Source organism: Canis lupus, chromosome 28 (assembly GCF_003254725.2).
Source record: "Canis lupus dingo isolate Sandy chromosome 28, ASM325472v2, whole genome shotgun sequence".
Classification (NCBI taxonomy): Eukaryota; Metazoa; Chordata; class Mammalia; order Carnivora; family Canidae; genus Canis; species Canis lupus.
The window spans coordinates 40,401,657-40,420,051 of record NC_064270.1 but is presented as its reverse complement, the minus strand read 5'-3'; the positions used below and the strand labels follow the sequence as shown (position 1 = coordinate 40,420,051).

Below are 18,395 nucleotides of genomic sequence, written 5' to 3'. Positions count from 1 at the left end.
GATTAGTTGTTGGTATGGCATGGGGTGCAGCCACGGTTAGCGTTGGCTGAAGGCCCCCATCGCCGCGTACACTTGTGTCTGTGCCCTTGTGAAACCCAGCAAGAGACGTGGGCCCATTTGTGGACGGCCTGTGTGTCACATGGCCCTGTGCCTGTCCCCACGCTGCACAGCACCACGCGGCCCTGATCACTGAACCCTTATATTAAGTTAAAATCAGGTACTGCAAGTTCTCCAACTTCACTCTTTTTTTAGGGTTATATTTTTTTACCATTCCAGGTCATTTACATTCCCATATACATTTGAGTGTGTGCCCACCCATTTCTAGCAAAAAAAAAAAAAAGAAAAACAACATAGGGCTTTGGCTGTAATTGCATTGATTCTACGGATACCTTTGGGAAGATGTAGCAGCTTCCTGTTCACTGTCCCCACCTGGGGACCAGGTGTACCTCCCACTCACCTGGGTCCTTCTTCCTCCCTGTGTTCTGCAGTGTAAGGTGGATGGGCCTTGCTCCTGTACGTGTTCCTACAAAGGTAATGCCCCGCAGGCTCTGTCGGGGCCCCTAGGACAGGGGAGAGGTTCTGTTCCTGTTTGCAGGGAGTTCTCACTGCAGGGTTGTCCTTTGTTGTCTTCACGGTTAGTGAAGTCTTCACGGTTAAGCCAACCTTGCCTTCCTGGCAGGGACCTCCCTCATCAGCCGTGGCGATTAGCTGCTTACGATGCTGCTAACCTGCTAATACTTTGTTTAGGAATTTTGCATCCATGCTCACGGGAAATACCGGTCTGTCCTGTCCTTTGTAACGGCCTGATCAGGCTCTGCTCTCAGGCAGACGCTGACCTCACGAAACAAGTTAGAAGGTGCTCGGTATCTGTTTCCTAAATGAGTGTGCGTGAGATTGGTACTGTTTTCTCCTTTAAAATTTTGATAGAATTCACCAGTGTAGCCGTCCGGGCTGGAGATCTTTTTTATACGGTGGTTTTAAAAATTATTATTATGAATGCATTATTACAGAAAAACGGACCTGAGACTGTTCGGGTGGTGTATTTCTGTTTGTGTCAAGTTTGGTGGATTGTGCATTTCAAGGAATCTCTCCATTTCATCCACATACTGTAATTTGTTGACATAAAGGCGGCTGTTCATGATTTTTCTAAATTATTATTTAGATGCCGGTAGGAAAAATGATTCCTATGATGAAATACTGAGATTGTGTTTCTGAAATTCTTAACGTTTGTGTTTTCTCTTTTAAGAAAAGTTGGTCTTGGGGCTCCTGGGTACCTCAGTTTGTTGTGCATCTGACTCTTGATCAGCTCAGGTCATGGTCTCGGGTTACGGGATCTCGCGGGGGGGGGGCGGCTCCGTGCTTGGCGGGGAGCCTGCTGGAGTCGGCCTCCCTCTGCCCCTCCCCACTGTGCGCTCTCGCTTGCTCGCTCGCTTTCAATAATAGATAAACGAGTCTTTTAAAAACAATTGGTCTTCCAAAGGTTTGTCAACGTTACAATCACAAAAATGACGTTCCGTTTTGACGACAATCCTCTATTATGTGTCTTTATTACTTTCTTCTTCCTACTTTAGAGACACTTTGTTCTCGCCTGTCGTCTCGACTCCTAAGTACTTAGAGCTGGAAACCTCCCTCCTCCGACACTGTGGCCACATCATCCTCGGTAGGCCTTGTCCTCAAGTGGGAATGCCCCCAATGAAACAGCCTCGGGAGCCATGGAGGGCGCAGAGAGCAGTAGATAAATCCAGGACCGTGGCAGGGGTTTCCATCTGTCTGTCCCTGTGGGGCAGGGGGACCCACCCAGCCAGGGAACAAGAGACGTGAACTTTAGGGTGAGCGGTGGACACGTGCACAGTTCTGCTGCCAGTAGTTGAAAAATGCATGTTTCTTAAAACAAGGAATGTCTATTAAAATTTAGCTTTACGTAAGTGACATCGTAGAGCATCTGCTGCTCTGCGACCGGCCCCTCTCTCTCGACGTGTCGAGTCTGCGAGATTGGTCCAGGCCGCGGGGGGAACGCACGCATCCTCTCTGCCTGGAGCTCTTTGTGTGGACAGATCTCACCGTCACCCGTTCTGCGCGTCCGAGCGTTTGGGGTACTTCCAGTTAGTGGCCGCGCCACATTTCCTGTGCACGTCTTTGTGGGGCGCGTGTTTGTACTTGTCGGTGTGGACTGGCCCGCCGTGCAGTGTCGTGTACGCGAACTCCAGCTGTTCGCCTCCCAGCCAGCTTTCTGGTGTCGTTCATTCTAGTGCACATGGACCAATTCCTGCTCCTCTGAGTTCGTTTCCCTGGTCACCGAGACCTTGAGGTCGCTTCCGCATCTCAGTTCCACGTCTCGGCACTTGGGCATCTCTTCCGAGGTGCCTCTTCACGAACTTGACCGCTCTCTGTTTTCTCTCTCTTTTCCTTATTGGCCTGTAGTCGTTCACCCGCCCCGGGTGTCTGTCGTCTGTCTGTGTCCCAGACGTCCCCTGACGGGGCGCTGTGGCGAGCGGCTCCTGACTGTGGGGACGGGCGTGGGCGCAGACGTCAGAACCCATCCGGTCCTACGCTTTCCCGTTGTTCGCCTTCACCGTGTGCTGCTTATGCCTCGATAAAGCTGTTAAAACACCTTGTACGGTTAGCAGGTGCGCAACATCCAGGTGGAGAATGTCTGACGTGGGTGAGGACACAGCAGTTCAGTGGATGCAGGTGTCCTCAAAGTGTCAGTTTTCCCAAGGGAACGAACAGCCCTGCAGGGATTCTGTGGGACCGGACGGACCCGTCGGCAGTGGGTGCAGAAGAACGAGGCCCCTGGCACCGGTGTCCACCGTGACACCTCGTGGGGGCAGACGTGGGAAGGCACGGACGGGGGTGGGGGGCTCTGGTCCGAGAGGCAGCCTTGCCTGGGAACCCAAACTCGAGGGGGGACTTTAGTAGGAAGAGACTCCGTCAGCCAGAGGAACAGAGGCTCTGGGGGCGTGATGGGAGCAGGCTCGGGTGCGGCCTGGCCTGGACCCCGCCCTCTCCACTGGCTTCCGGTCCCCGGCTGCCCCTCCTGGCTGCTGTCCACCCCCCTCTGCCCCCGCCACCGTGGTGGACACTCCTCCCGAGCTCCAGAAGCCCCGGGCTGGCTGCGGTCGATGACCAGGGCGGATGCCCAGGGAGCCGGGGTCCCCGCAGATGGGGGCGGAGGCCACCTGGCCTCCCCGGCTCCTTGCAGAGGCTCTCATGTCCCCCTAGACACCCCGCGGCTCTGCTGCCCTGCCGGCCAAGGAAATGCAGCGCTGCCTGGAATCCTTTTATCGAAACTGGGCTGAATATAAATAAAATACAGATTTGATGGTGGGGCTTGGGTTTGCATGAATTTACTGTAGTTTAATGTGGTTTGGAAGCAAAGGGGTCAAGACGGAGCTGCCTTAGCTGTGCACACGGTTTCTTCGTCTCCCGTGAGCGGAGATAGGATTAACGACCGTCCCTCCCCCTGCCTCCCACGGGGTGGGGGTCACCTTGAAATAGGAAACTGGCTGTGCCCGTTCACATCTGACTGGTCCCCCGGCTAGCTGTGCCCCCGCGTCCTCCCTCCTCCCTCCCTCGTCGGGCCCCCCCACCCATGAGTCGGGCTCCCCTGGGTGCCCTTCCCTTGCACAGGCCTGCCCTGACCGCCGACCCCCACCACGGGGGCGTCTGCGTGGGGCCAGGCGACGGCGGCCCCCTCCCATCTGGCCCCAGCCCACATGCTAGTGGCTCACTTTCGAAAATATTTATTATTGCTACTTATTGAAGCAAAATTCACCTAACAGAAAATTCTCCACCTTAAGGTGAGCCGTCGGCAGCACCACTGCAGCCTCCGTCCAGTCCCAGGACGTCTTCCCAAGGATGCACGGTCCCCCTGGAGGCCCCTGGCTACCACTGTCCGTGTCCTGGGCGTCCCTGGGCCTCGCCACCCGCGGTGTGGGCTGTTTGTGTCGGGAGGAGCACCAGGGTCTCCAGGTCTGGCCTTGATGCCGCGGGTGTCGGAGCGCAGCTTGCTCTGTGGCACAGTGGCATGTGTCGTGCGGCACAGCGTCCTGCGACCCCGCGTGTGGGCTGTGGGGCTCCGCGTGTCTCCACCTCTTGGCTGCATCGAGGGTCGCCCTGTGCATGGCGCGCCTCCCCGTGGGCACCTCTGGGTGCCCCCAGCCGCTCCCGCCGCCCACGCCCGGCGGCATCCTGACGCCCCCCCACCGCCCGGGGCCGCACCATCGCCTCTGGTGAGGGCGACCTCCTGAGGCTCATCTCCTGGTTTTCCCCGTGCAAGCCTCGCCCACACCGTGGGCCCTGCCCCGGGTGACCCCGTCCTGTGCTGCCCTCGAGGCGGCCGCGACTGGACTCCGTGGCCACGTTCCCTGCACTTTTAGACACGCTTCTCCGTCCACGTGCCTGCGGGCTGTGGCCCGTGCGCCTCGCCGTTGAGCTCTACAAGGAGACGGTCTGCACTGCCTCATGGACTCGCTTCAGGGGGCTCTGGGGGCCCCTTGGCTTGTGGGGTGGGGTGGGGCCAGCCCAGGGGGTCCCGTCTGGGGCCTGCGCCTGCCCCACACCCTGTGCACAGGCCGGCCCTCCGCCTGCGGGGTCTGCCACCGGCCTCTGGGTCGGGGTGTGGGGTGTGGGGTGGGCTTGTGTGGGGCTGACCCGCTGACACCAGCCAAGCACCGGGACCCCCACGGCCCTCTCTCTCTCAGTTTAAACAATAGGACTTTGTAAGCAGGACATTGTGGGTGGAGTGACAGGCTGTTCTCGAGGTGGATGGGGTGGGCCTGGGGGGCCGACAGGGACCTTGTGTGCAGTGTCCTCTCAGAAGACCCCGGACCCCTCCGGCAGCCCTGTTTCCTTCATTCAGGTGCCTGGATATTCGGGAAGTGGCCTGCGTGGGCTCCGGGTCAGCCGCGGCCTGGCTCTGGCCTGGGGGGCCTGCGGCAGGTGTGGGCCCCGGTGTGGGCAGAGGCCAAGGGCAGGAGGTCGCCCCCCAGGAGGCTCCCCAGGACCGGTGCTCCCATCCTCGGGGGCTGTCAGTGTGGCCACGTGGGCGCCAGGCTGGCCTGCCGGCTCCCGGAGGGCGGGGGGACCCTGACCGTAGTTTCAGGGTGTGTGTGTGGTGCCCCAAGGCCGCAGTGGTATCTGGGGTCATGCGCGGCTGAGCCTGCCTCCCGCCCCCCACGTGATGCCGTGCTCCGGGTCCCGGCCTGAGCTGTGCCCCTGCGTGTCCCACGGGCTCCTGTGGCGCCCCAGCAGCGGGCCTGGCCCTTCAGTGACCCGTGGTCCCGGCTGAGGGCTTGGGAAGTGGATCCCACAGCAGCCCCGGGGACTGGCCAGCGGGGGGCCCTGCGCCCACCTGAGCCTCACACACACCCCGTGTGACCTCCTGGCTCTGGAAAGGCTTGGGCTCCTGTGCGCTGGGGTTCGACCTTGCCCGTGGTACGGGAGCCTGTGTTCACGTGTGGGGGGGTGGGAGTGGGGGGGGTGGAGCCGGGGGCGAGGGCAGGGGGGATGAAGGGGGGTGATGGTGGGGGGCGATGGCGGGGTGGATGGCGGGGGATGGAGGGGGCTGACAGAGGGGCGATGGTGGGGGGGATGGTGGGGGGATGATGGGGGGATGACGGGGCCAGGCTGCGAATAGAGGCTGCCCGCCCCTCCCCAGGTGGTCAGCAGCGCTGGGCCGGGAGCCCTGCTGGGGCCAGTGGCCATGCCTGCAGCACAGGCCGCGGAGGACGTGCCTCCGTCAGAAGGCCATTTCCGGGGGTGCCTCTGATGCGGGAACCCCCGCCCTGCCTGTGACCCCGTCTTTCCCGGCACCAGCCCTGTGCTTTCTTCCCTGAATCAGACTTAATGCTGTTTGTGTGGCGACGAGTACAGCCCTGGGCCGTGAGGATGTGGGCCCCACCCTGGTCCTCGCGTCCCCAGGCCGGCAGGGCAGGCTAGTGGCCCTGTGTAGCCGGGATGCTCAGCGGTTTCCTCGCCTGTGAAAGGGGAGCTTCCGTCCCCTACCAGGGGGCAGCTCAGAGCTTGCAGGCGTCAGGACCGGGAGGGCCAGGCAGCGTCCAGCTTGAGGCGTGTGCCCCTGTCGGCCCCGCAGAGCTGGCGGCCTGGGCGGACGGGGCCCCGGTGCCGCCTTTAGGTGCCCACCTGGTGACCGCTGATGTGGGCCGGTCTGCGCGCCCTGAGGAGAGCAGTGGGGGCCGGGCCGGGGCTCCCCCAGAGGCCGCGCAAACTGCAGGGCACCCGCCTAAGCTGGACCCCATGGTTCTCTTCGGGAGTTTTCTGGATCGTAGGTTTGACAAAATGCCATCCACTTCTGAGTGGATTTCGGCAACTGTGACGTGTGACTTAGGGCCACAGCTTTCCAAGTAATCCCCACTTCTGGTGTGGGGCTCACCCGGAGCTCGGGGGGCCGGGCCTCCCCTGGGTGCTGGAAGGCGGGCTGGGGAGGGGGCTCATCCCATGGCCGTGGGCCCGTCACCCTCCACGCGGGGCCCATGTCCCGGGCCCTGAGGGTGTGGGGACCTGGGCTGGGGCGTCAGGAGCAGGCTGGCCTCCCCCTCCCCCACCGTGGCGTGGGCATCCCTCCCCCCAGTGACTCAGGCACCCCTCCCCCACCCCGTGGCGCGGGCTCCGTGTCACCAGTAACAACCGTGGTGACTCAGGCTCTATTTTTACGCTCCCAGGGCTCACCTCCTCTCTTGCTCTCCCGGCCGGGGGCACCGGCTGGTGGAAGGGCTGCGTTTTCAGCCCGAATCTCACGGGGACTCACGGGTCCCCTACGGCCTTGCTGTCGGGTGTGCTCCTCTGCCCACGGAGGGCGAGTGCGAGTTCAAATCAGCAGACCGTTGTTTTATTTTTAGGGGAAAAGTTCAAATATTACCTGACCTGGGCTCTGGATTCTGGGGCGTCTGCACAAGCGCCACCTGTTGGCTTCTCGCCGCCTTGTCCCGCGCGAGGCCAGCGTCGGGATCTGGGAGTGACGCCGGCCCGTGTCACGGTGGCCAGAGGGTCGGGTGGGGTCGGGCTGCGGGGAGATGAGGGCAGTGTGCCTGCCTGCGTGTCGCCGGCACTCCCGGAGGAGAGCTCCTGGCTTCTCCCGGCGATGGTCCGGCTCCCGGTGAAGCCGGGAGAACCTCGGAGAACGTGCGAGAGCCCCCGGCGAGCTCTGTCCAGTGCTGGGGTTCCCGCCTGGGCGAGTGGGGAAAATCCCTCCAGGACCCCCGCAGGTGGGGCCCGGGCACCCGCAGCCCTGGGAAGGACCCGGCCAGCTCCTGCACCTCCCTGGCCCCTCGGCGTCAAGGTGACCTATTTTCGTAGCCGGCTGTGCCGTGATTGCCGGCTCCGTGGAATAAAAGCCTTCCTTGAAGAATAAACATTCTTAATCCTTTGTGTTTTAAATATTCATCCGTCCCAGGGAGCGCCTGTGCCCGTGTCACCCGCGCAGCAGGAGGGCCCTGGGGACAGGGTCGGGGTGGCCCAGCCCAGAGCGGTGCCTCCTGGGCACGGCTCCCTCCCTTGGGCGGCGCTCAGCTTCCTGACCCGGAGCCACACAGACCGCAGGACCCTGGGGCCACGTTCGTTACCTTTCTTCTCCTGGTGACATGGTGGTGTCTCCCCGGGGAAGCGGGTGATGGTGTCCCTGGGCCAGAAACCCCGTGCAGGGCCGCCAAGGCCTGGCGTAGGTCAACCAGCATCCTCCCCCACGGAGCTGGGCCCCACCCGTGTCAGCAGGCCCCGGGGCCCACGCCCTGGGTGAGGACCAGCCTGACCCCCTGCCCGTCCCGCCTGCTGGCCCCACCTCGTTGCTGTTGGCTGAGGGGTGGGTGTTGGGGGGCAGGGGTGGAACTTTACCCAGAAGTGGGGCCGAATTCTGTGCAGCAGCTGGGGATTTGGGAGGAAAGTACAGGCGGCTACGCGAAGTCCGGGAGTCGAGAGGGACGTCAGGACGCCCGCGCCCACCTGGGCCCCGTGGCCGTGCCCTGGGCACTGTGCTCGTGGACCTCCCCTCCCCCCCCCGCCCCGGTGAAGCCTCCCTGTGGCTGGCTCAGAACCCAGTCTGCGGTCGTGCCCCCCCAGCCCCGGGGTCTCAGAACCACAGTGGGGTGCACGTGCAGTGGGTACATGCCCTCCCTCCCCTCCCAGGGAAGCAGGCCCAGGAAAGGCCACAGAGCCAGCCAACGTGGACGAGGCCGCAGCTCCCCACCTCCGTGCCCGGCAGACCTCCGAGTGTCCCTTTCCCTCGGACCCTCCGTCCGTGACAACCTGGCTTTCCAGGGTGTGAACGTGGGGTGAGGGACATGGTGCACGTGTCCTGTGCTTCTGACCTGTTGTCCGGTACACCCTCCGTTGCCATCCCTCCCTGCCCCGCAAAGACCTGCAGTCCGGGGTCTGTGCCTTTCTCTAAAATCGGTGCTTGCCTTTGCTGGGCCCCTGCGCTCTCCGGGGCGCCCCTGCTGGGCGTCTGTGGGGAGCGGGGAGGGCGCCTGCCCCCCCTTCCCCTCCGAGGGGCTCCACACGCTGGGCCGCACACGCTGTGCTCAGGTGGGACGCTGCGGCCAAGTTCCGCTCCCGGTGGGTGGGAACAGCCATCTGGGGACCCTCGCCTCTGACAAGTGCCCGGGCACGTGTCCCAGAAACTAGAGCCAGGGTCTAGTTGAACCTGAAGAGAAAGAGAAAGGACAGCTGTGGGCCATGTAGCAGCCCTGTCATGGGGGGGATGGGCTCTGACCTGGGGGCGCACAGACTCGGGGGTGCAGACCTGGGGGGCATAGAGACCTGAGGGGTCACAGATGTGGAGGGGCACAGAACTGGGGGGCTCTGACCTAAGGGCACCGACCTGGGGAGGCACAGACCTGGAGGGGTGCAGACCTGGGGGCACAGACCTGGAGGACATACACACCTAGGGGGTTGCAGACGTGGAGGAGCACAAACTGGGGGGCTCTGACCTAGGGGCACAGACCTGGGGGGCGCAGGCCTGGGGGACTCTGACGTGGGGGCACACAGACCTGGAGGGGCACAGACCCAGGGGGATGGACCTGTGGGGGCATACGGACCTGAGGGGTCGCAGATGTGGAGGGGTGCAGACCTGGGGGGGCGCAGGCCTGGGGGACTCTGATGTGGGGCACAGGTGGGGCCAGCTGGGGCCGGAGAGTCTGCTGGGGGAGCTGCGCCCTGGGGGGGCACGGGTGGAAAGCCAGGCTGGGCTGGGCTGCCTGGGGCCGAGACGCCCGAGGGCAGGGAACCAGTGCAGTGGACGTTATACATCAGGTTCAGAGCCCTGAGGAACGCTTCCAAGCTGCTGTCACTCGCAGATGACCCCCTGCCCTGGGGGGCACCGTGTGTGCAGGGCGGGGAGCATCTCTCTTGAGCCTGTGACAGTTAGCAAAGCTGCGATTTCCAAGGACCCGGGTCTCTGGGAGGGGCTTATGTCTGGAGAAGGTCAAGAGAAATCAGGACCGGGGTGCTTTCACACAGGCCTGGGGACACCCTTTGGAAAGTCCCTATTACTCACCCCGGGTGGTGGCAGGCTCCCCTTTAGCTCATGCTGTGAACCCCCAGGAGATTCAGCAGGAGGCTGGGGGGCCCGTTGCCCAGGATCCCTGTTTGCAGGGCAGCTCAGGGTAGCGGTGGCTGGGTTCCTGGGGCTGAAGAGGGCTGCTCTGGGCGCCACTTGCCCTGTTCATGCTCCATGAACAGGGGGTGGGGTGGCCCCACAATGAGCCCAGGGACAGGGACGTGTGGCCCCCAGGCCCCAGCTCTCTGCCTGGGCGCAGGCCCTCCCTGCTTACACACGAGCCTGAGTTGAGCCTCCAGCCGGGCCCCGGGCCCACTTCCAGGGCACAGAGCGTGGCTGGAGGGCTGCGGGGGGGCTCCCTGCAGTGGTGGTGGTGGCCCCTGGGCGGCTACTCCAGCTGGGGGCTTGTGGAGGGTCCAGGGCCTTGCTGCCACCTCACCTGACGTCCCTCTGTTTCTTCCGCAGTGAACTTTGACCACTTCCAGATCCTTCGAGCCATTGGAAAGGGCAGCTTTGGCAAGGTAAGGTGGAGCCAGGAGGGCGGCTGTGGCAGGAGCGTCCCCGCGGCCCCCAGCTCCGGGGAGGCCAGCCCCACCTGTGCCTGGGGGGCTGGTGATGGGGGGGGTCACAGTGGGCCGTCAGCCTGCTCGGGAGCGCTAGGGTCTTCAGTCCAGGTCTCTGGGGGTCCCTAACTCAGCTGGAAGCCTCGGGTGCAGATGGCACAGCTGCTGGGCTTTGCGGGACCACGACCCTGACGCCCACCCACTGGAGACACTGGCGCCCGCTCAAGTCCTCAGAGGGAAGTGTCTCACGGCGAGGAGGGGGTGGCAGCGGACATTCAGTGTGCGGGGTTGCTGTGACACTCGGAGCCCAGAGGCCAGGCTGCCCCTGGTGCATGTGGGTGGCAGGGCCGCGGTGCAGCTGAGCGTGCGTGTGTCCTCATCGGTCCCCGGCACCGCGCTGCTCCGGACCGTCCCGCTCCTTCTGTCTCTCCTGTCCACATCTAACTTCCTGATTGCTGCCTTGTAGTGTCTAGAGACTGGGGGTAATTATAACTCAAAGAGGCTTAACCAGCACTCTGAGGAGGTTAAAATTAGCTCCGGGGCGCTGCCTTGAGGGGTCAGCTGGAGATGGATCACTTCTGAGTGGAGAGTTTCTCCTGAGCAGAGAAGAGGCTGGAGGGGGGGGGGGGTGCTTTGCTCCCGCTCCCTACAGCTGTCAGGATGCTGGGATGCTGGGACACCGTGCCTCAGCTCCCCTGAGGCTTGGGGACATTCTAAACCAGAGCAATTAGCGCCTTTGCAAGAACTCCTTCAAGCACCCTTTTGTTAAGGAGAGTATTGTTAGCATCTGCGAGTTGCCCTCCCTGCCTGTCCGGGCTGAGGGTGAATTCTGTCCCTAGGGCCACAGAGGGTGTGGGCAAGGTCTGGGGCAGAGAGGGTGGGGCTTAGGGTTCGGGTCAGCACTGGAGGGCACCAGCCCTGTCTGGGCTTCAGGAGGAGTGGCTTGGATGGGCAGCCAGGGACGCCACCCAGACAGTCGGAAACAGGCCGAGGAGCAGTGCTGGGGCTGAGCTGGGGCAGACACTTCACTGTCCCCTGCCTCCTCCCCATCCCCACCGTCCCCCTCTTGCTCCTGATGCCCCCCTGCGCCCCCCCCCCCCAACGTCTGCAGAACTCCAGGGTTCTGGCTCCTCTGACCAGTTCTTAGCTTTAAAAAGCCAGCTGGCCACAGGGTCCCAGAAGCAGAGCTGCGCACAGCGGTGGGGGGGGCCGTCAGGTCCTGCTGGGACTTTATCCTGGATGCAGGCTGCCTGTGACTGCTCCCTAACGAGGCCGCCTAATTAGGCCTGCAGGGCGCCCCGCGCTGGACCGTGTCTGGAATGTGGAGACGCCAAGGGCCTGCCACAGACCTGGGCTCTGGTCCTTCGGGCTGTCCTCGGTGGCTGGGGCGGGGACCCCTGGGGGACAAGGAGGATCTGGAAGCTCGGCAGGACTGCAGAGAGCCCGCTCCCGAGCGTGGGGCCGAGCCCAGGGAGCCTCTCCCCACGGCCTCTGCAGGAGCGGGTGCGGGCGCGGGCGCGGGCGCGGGGAAGGCTGGCTTCGGGAGAATGGCCGTGAAGGCCGCTCGGTCAGGGGGCCGTGTGCAGCCGGAGCCCACGGACGCCCCCACCTCCGGAGGGGCCGAGTGGCCCCTGTGCCGGCGCCGGCTGTTGACCAAGTGGCCGCTCACCCCAGGGGCAGCAGCGCCTGGAAGCGGTTCTGGTCCTTGGGCGTGAAGGCTGCTTACTGGTTGGTTTTTTCTTTTCCTAATTGTTTTTTATTGTGATGCAAGTACCCAAGCCCTTGTGATCACCTGTCGGTGCGCAGCTCGGGGCCCAGGACGTCCCGCACCTGCTGCCCACGCCCCGGGGGGAGGGGAGGGGGAGGGGAGGGGAGGGGAGGGGGCGGGGGCGGCCCGGGATCCCGGGGCTGCGTCACCAGCCCGGGCGGCCCCGCCCCCGCCCGCGCGCCGCCCTCTGATTGGCTGGGGGCGACCGCGGGCTCCCGCCCCCCGCCAATCACGCGGGGTGCCGCACTCTGATTGGCCCGGGCGGGTCACGTAGTCGGGGCGGGCGGGGCGGGGCTCACCGCGGCTGCGGAGGTTCCCCCGGGTCCGCGCCGTCCTCTGCCCTCCTGCGGGGCCCGGGGGCGGGGGGGGGCGCGACCCGGCTTCCCCGCTGTGCCCTCCGGCGGGCGCCGTGAGAGGCGGGGCCGGGCACTCCGCCCAAGGCGGGGGGAGCTGCGGGACCCCGGGCCTCCTCCCTGCCCCCGGCCGCCCCTCCCCGCCCCCCCACCTCCTCCCTGCCCCCCCACCTCCTCCCTGCCCCCCCACCTCCTCCCTGCCCCCCCCTCCTCCCTGCCCCCCTCCTCTCTGCCCCCGGACCTCCTCCCCGCCCCCTCCCTGCTCCCCCGACCTCCTCCCCGCCCCCCCTCCTCCCCGCCCCCCCCTCCTCCCTGCCCCCGGACCTCCTCCCCGCCCCCTCCCTGCTCCCCGGACCTCCTCCCTGCCCGGCTGCTCCCTCTCCCTACCCCCTTCCTGTTCCCAGCTGCTCCCTCCTTGTCCCCAGGCACCCTCTCCCTGTCCCCAGCTGCCCCCTCCCTGTCCCCAAGTGCCCCCTCCCTGCACCCTCCCTGTCCCCGGCCGCCCTGTGGGCCTCAGCTCTTTGCGCCCTTGTAGGACCAGGAGCCTCCCCACGAGCGCGGTCACCGCCAGAACCGAGCCGACAGTGTAGGGAGGGAGAGGGGAGAGGAATCCTTTAGCACCTGGAATTGCGCCCTGCGTGGGGCAAGCCTGCTGCGCCCCCCCACCGCGCCACCGGCCACCAACCACCCCCGTCCTGCCCCCGCGCCCCCCACGCCCTTCCAAGCTGCTGGCTGTCCTCATGTTTATTTTTTCACTTGAACTTTCAATAAATGTTGTCAAGACCAGAATAAACTCACGAAGTTTGGGTAGGAATCACACTTAGAGATTAAGAGAGACTTGACATCTTACCCAACTAGAGACCTAGTACTATTTTGCTTAAATATTATATTTTCATATTACTCCTTAATGTGTTCTGTGTATTGTCTATCGTCGTTATAGTTACTACTCGAACTGTCGTGCACGTTAGCGGTTTGTTATTGTGAATAGCAGATTCTATTCTCTGGCTTTCCAATTTATTAGGAACTGTGACGTCTGTCACCTTCGCACCCCGTGCCCCCCACCCCCCAGCCCCTGCTGACCCCTGTGTTCCCACGGCCACTGTGGCCCATGTGGCCCGAGGACCTGAGTGTCACTGGCTGTGGCCCATGCGCCCGGCCCGGCAGGGGGCAGTGCTGCGGAGGGTGGGGATCGATCCGGCTTTGCCACCTGAATGTCCTTCCTGCTGGAAGATCCAGGCCCCAGGGGATGCTGTCCACGGGGCAGAGGCGGGGTCTCCCCTGGGGACTGGGGTCTGCAGAACCTCCCCAGGTGGGCACCGGCTCAGGCTGCCAGAGCATCAGGAAGTGAAGGTCGAGGCAATAGAAGGTCACAGCCCTGGAGGAAGCAAAGGCCTGAGCCTTGGGGCCGCAGTGTCCCCCTGTGGGTCCAGAGTCCCCTGACCCACGTGCATTTTCAGAGACGTGAGTGGCTTTTGCATAGGGGGCACTATTTGGTGATAGAGTGGGACCATCCTGACCCTGATCCTCCACCTCAGCTCCTCTTGGCCTCAGTGGCCCCATTTGACGCTGGGTGGGTCTCTGCTGGTCACTGGCCAGGCCTCCCACCCCTGCCCTGCATGCCCTGCCCCCCAGGGCACCCTCTTCGCCTCTGGGCCTACAGAAAGGCGGGGCTGGAGCTCCCACAGAGGCTTCTGGGCATGCCTGCTGCTGCCAACTTGCAGGTGGGCAGGCGTGTTCCCTTCCATCCACTAGCCGGCCCGGACCCTTCAGGAGGCCGTGGGGTCTGAGTCAGGGCGCTGCTGTGAAACCCAGCAGGGATGGGGGCTCCTACGCAGCTGTGCAGCCTGGGGACCCCCCTTCCCCCAGGTCCAGCTCTCGGGGGCTTATCTGTGGAGACAAGGAGAGCACCGGCCAGCTGCCGGGGATGAAGTGCCCGGACCAGCCTGTCTTGCATCTCTCCAGTTCACGGGGAAAGGACCGGGGTGATGGAGTACAGCGCGCCTTGCCACAGACCCCGACAGCCCTGAGCAGCCTCGTGACCCCACTGCGACCAGCGGATCCTCACGTGGACCCCGGAGAGGAGGCGGGAGTGGGGAGGTGGGGGCCAGTGTGGGAAGTGCGGGCCTGGGGCTGGGGGCCGTGCGTCTTCCCTGGTGGGCCCCGTGTGCGGGGACGCCCAGCGACGGCTGCGGCCACACCTCAGGACGTAAGTGACCAGCCGCCCGCAGCTGCGCCAGAGCCTGTGTACGGCGTCCTCCCCTGAGACGCCCGGGCACCGGATCTGACTCTGGGTCTAGAAATCCAGGTCCATGCACTCTGTTCCCATCGCGTGCTCAGGTGTGACCCGACCACGCCGCCCGCCTTGGGGAACCTCAGGAAGCACTGCTGAAGGCAGCCTAGCAGCGGCACGAGGACTCCGCGTGTCCAGGGGTGTCTGTGGGAGCCAGCGGCCTGGCACCGGCCACCCTTGGGCAGGGCCACTTGTCTCCGCATGTGCCCAAGCCCACAGGGCTCCACCCTCAGAGCCACACAGGTGCCACCAGGACCCACGGTGGTGAAGAGCCTCATCCCATCCCAGAGAAGCCGGCGCTCGAGTCTGTGCACTCACACTCGCACACTCACAGATACACTCGCACACACAACGGCCCAAATCAGCAAAGCCCCAAATGAGGCCAAGCAAAGTAGAAAATCATCCAAGCTGATGATAGAAGAAGTTGAAATCATGGATAGCCCAATGAACAGAAGAGATTTTTTTTTTTTAATTAAAACTGTGCCATTAAAACATCACAAGGTACCGTACGGTCTGTCCATCCCACTGCCGGGCCCCGCAGGACGGGGCAGGGCTGCATCACGCTCACAGGCGCCCAGAGGGGGCGGGGACCCGAGTGTCCCGCACGGACGGACGGACAGACAGAGGAACATGGCGGGTCCGGCCACTCAGCAGAGCATCTCACCCCCGGGAGAGGAGGTGCAGACGTGCCCCGAGGGCCCTGAGGCCTCGAGGACCCTGAGCGTGGCCTCCGTCTGGCCCCGGGGTCCCGGGCGTGCTTGTGCTCCAGCCCTGAGCACCCGACATGGGGGCCCCCCCCCCTCGGGGAAGCCAGCGGCTCAAGCTCTTGCCTGGCCCCGCACCTGGGCTCCCTGCGCTGCTGCCCCGCCCCCCGCCGGCTCACGTTCACGTTTTGATTGCACGAGCGACCTCGCACGCAGCTCCTCCTTGGGCCGCCCTGATGGGAGGCATTTGGCCACAGAGCCAGCAGTCACATGGGGGCCTCTACCCAGCTGACCCGTGTCCATCCCCTGTCACAGAAGGGGCCCTGCTGGGCGGGGGCGGTGGGGGCTCCCACAGCGAAGGTTTGGGGGCACAAGACGCTGGCCGGAGAGCCAAAGGGGCACGTGCATGCCTCAGGGGGAGGTCAGCGCCTGGCTACAAGAGGCTGGACAGCAGCAGCCAGGGCAGGGCTGAGGGCACAGCGCCCCCCCCGACCCACCACGGGGAGCCCAGTGGGGGAGGGGTCTGCCCTGGACGCCGCCAGGCGGGGGGCCAAAGCGAGATGGGACCCACAGGTGCCGGGCGCTCCCCCAGCGGTCACCGTCTCCTGCGGACGTGCAGGCCCAAGGACGCCCAGGGTGACAGCCTCCCGGAGCAGCGGCTGGCAGACGGCTCATCACCAGCTCCGAAGTGGCCCAGGGCGCTGCGTGACCTCACTGGGTTGGTCACTGGGTCCCCGGGCTTTGCTTCTGTGCCTCTAGATAGCCGTCTCCCTAGGGAGTGATTCCCAAGGAGCACGCCCACACCCACTGGCTCGTTCTAGCCCCTGGACGGCGTTGGGCGTTGGTGTTGAGCGGACGGCCGAGGGGGGGCCCACAGCCCCCATAAGTGTCCCAGCTGAGAAGGAGGCTTCCTCTGCGCGGCCGGAGGCGGCCTTCAGGGCTGGGGGCGGGGGTGCTGCCCTGGGAGCCCCGAGGGTCCATCTCCAGCCAGGGTATCCGCCAGCCTGTCGGTTCTCAGCACACCCTCAGCCCCCAGGATCCCCCCTCCAGGCACCCCAAGCACTGGCGCTGAGCTGGGCCCTCAGCGGTTCCCGGGGGCCGCAGGGCTGCTGCAGGCCCCCCAGGCTCCACACTTGGGGGGGTGGCCTCGCGTCTTCTTTCACGTTTAATGTTGGGAAACTTCAGGCATAAACACCCGTTCCCAGTGGTCGGCCACCGTGTCTCCGCCGCTGCCCACATGGGGGGGGCTGACCTGCACCCCCAAGGCGCCCGTGGTACCTGCAAACGTTTCCGAGTGTGCTCCCACAGAGCTGGTACCAACCCCCCCCGGGGTCGTGGGCGCGGATGGTTCGTGCAGCAGGTACCTGGTGGGACACACACCTGCCCACGGACTCACAGATGTCTGGTGGTTGTGACGGTGACGATTTACACGGGGGCTCAGAAGGGAGCCTGGTGCGGTCAGTCCGGCACCGTCCAGCTGGCCCCTGCCCCTTCTCCCTGCGTGTCCGTCCTCCACTGACCGTCCAGTCGTGATGTGTTGGTTGCAGACGGGCCCCACCTGCCCTGCCCTCGTGCGAGCCGGCCGTGGTGTAGACCTGCGGGGTGGAAGGGGTTCCACGAGCCGCGGCCACGGTCCCCGTTGGAATTGGGCGGCCGGTGAGGACGCCGCTCCCCTGATGCGCCGTGAGGCTCACATGCCAAGCAGTTTGGTGCCAGTTCCGCCACGTGACCTTCCTCTAGGACTAGCGGATCTTGTCTGCGTGGGCGGAGGGCAGCTGGGGGAGGATCCGGGCCTCGCTCCCCTCGCCGGGCAGCTGACTCCCTGCCGTCCTCCCGCGGCTCGCAAAGCAGTTCCCTCGCCAGGCTGCGACCGCGGTGAAGACACTTCCGCTGTCCTCCATCCTCGGTGGCCCCGACCCCCCGTTGGCCGCATCGCGCTGGTTCCTGGGCCCTCTCGACGCAGTCGCTGTCCTGGGGGGTGTCATTGTTTGCAGCTGTGACGTGACGCTCAAGCCCCGAGGGGCACGGCCTCGGTTTCCCCGTGGGACCCCCCGCTCCTCCCGGCGGAGGTGACACCTACAAGCCACAGTCTGGGCACTTGGGCTGCTTGCTGTTCCTGCACTTGGCCACTCCCGACAGGCCTTGTCGTGTCCAGAGCCGTGGGGCATCCCCTCTGGGTCCCTTGACGTCGTTCCTGTGATGAGGGTCCCGCCTCCTGGATACACACCTAGTTTTATAGTTTATTTTGCTCCCAATTTTTACAGATTTCCCTTTGCATTGACTGTAATGCTCGTGGAGGTGACTGGCGTGGGGCCGGGTGGAAATCTGTCAAGTGGTCGCTCAGGAAGGAGGGGCCTCTCCTGCTCGTCACCCCGTTTCCTCTTCCTCCTGTAACTATCCCATTGGGAATAGTTGGGTGTGTACATCCATGCGTGTCTCTGTGACCCGTCCGCACGACCTGCGTCCGAGGTCAGCGCTCAGGTCCCTGAGCCGCCGGCCCCGCCTTCGTGCTTCGCCCCTTCACTCACCAGGTTTCTACACGTTTGCACATGAGCCTCCGCGTAGCTCTGCCCGCGTGACCTTGGCTTAGTTCCCGGGCGTGGACGCGGGGGCCGGAAGCTGAGTAAACGCTCCCGTGAGTGAGTGGCTGGACGCAGCCGCCCGGGCCGGCCCCGACTCCGTTGGCCTCCACAGCTCCTGCCAGAATTTGGACTCGCACCGGCCCGACGAGCCCCGGCGTCTCGGGGAGCCTCCCTCTACCTCCTGCGCTGAGCAAGGGGGTGGGTGCATCATGTTACGTGTTAGGAGGCCGTTTGCACATCCTCTGCCTGTTTTTCTGGGGGCTTTTAATTTTTTATTTTTAGAGGCTCGTTAGGAACCCAGGATTCTAACGTCTTGTTTCTGATATAAATTGCAAATATCTTCCGCTGGGTTGTCTTTAGGTGTTTTTTTCCACGTAAAATACTTTTTGCGTGTAGTGTCTTGGTTATCGATCTTTGCCCTTGTCGCCGGGGGTGTCATGTCACAGGACTGTCATCCGGCCTCGGGTCACGGAGGCCCCCGTCGCGTTCTCTGTGATCACATCGGCGTGTCAGCTCTCAGGTTAGAACTCGTGCGCCCGCGGTCTGTCCTGGCTTGTCACTGTCGTCGATGGATCCAGTTATACCTTTTTATTGTCAAGCCGTTCAGTGATCCCAACATCG

At 64.1% G+C, this 18,395-nt stretch overlaps 1 protein-coding gene across 2 annotated transcripts in view; it reads left to right on the top strand.

Moving 5' to 3' along the window:
* STK32C (serine/threonine kinase 32C) overlaps positions 1–18,395 on the top strand; it is a 64,580-nt gene that overhangs the window by 28,338 nt on the left and 17,847 nt on the right. For both annotated transcript variants that reach the window (XM_025467697.3, XM_025467698.3), the window contains exon 2: positions 9,980–10,035. In XM_025467697.3, coding sequence (XP_025323482.1) covers positions 9,980–10,035 — 56 coding nt within the window. The remainder of the gene's footprint in view (positions 1–9,979; positions 10,036–18,395) is intronic.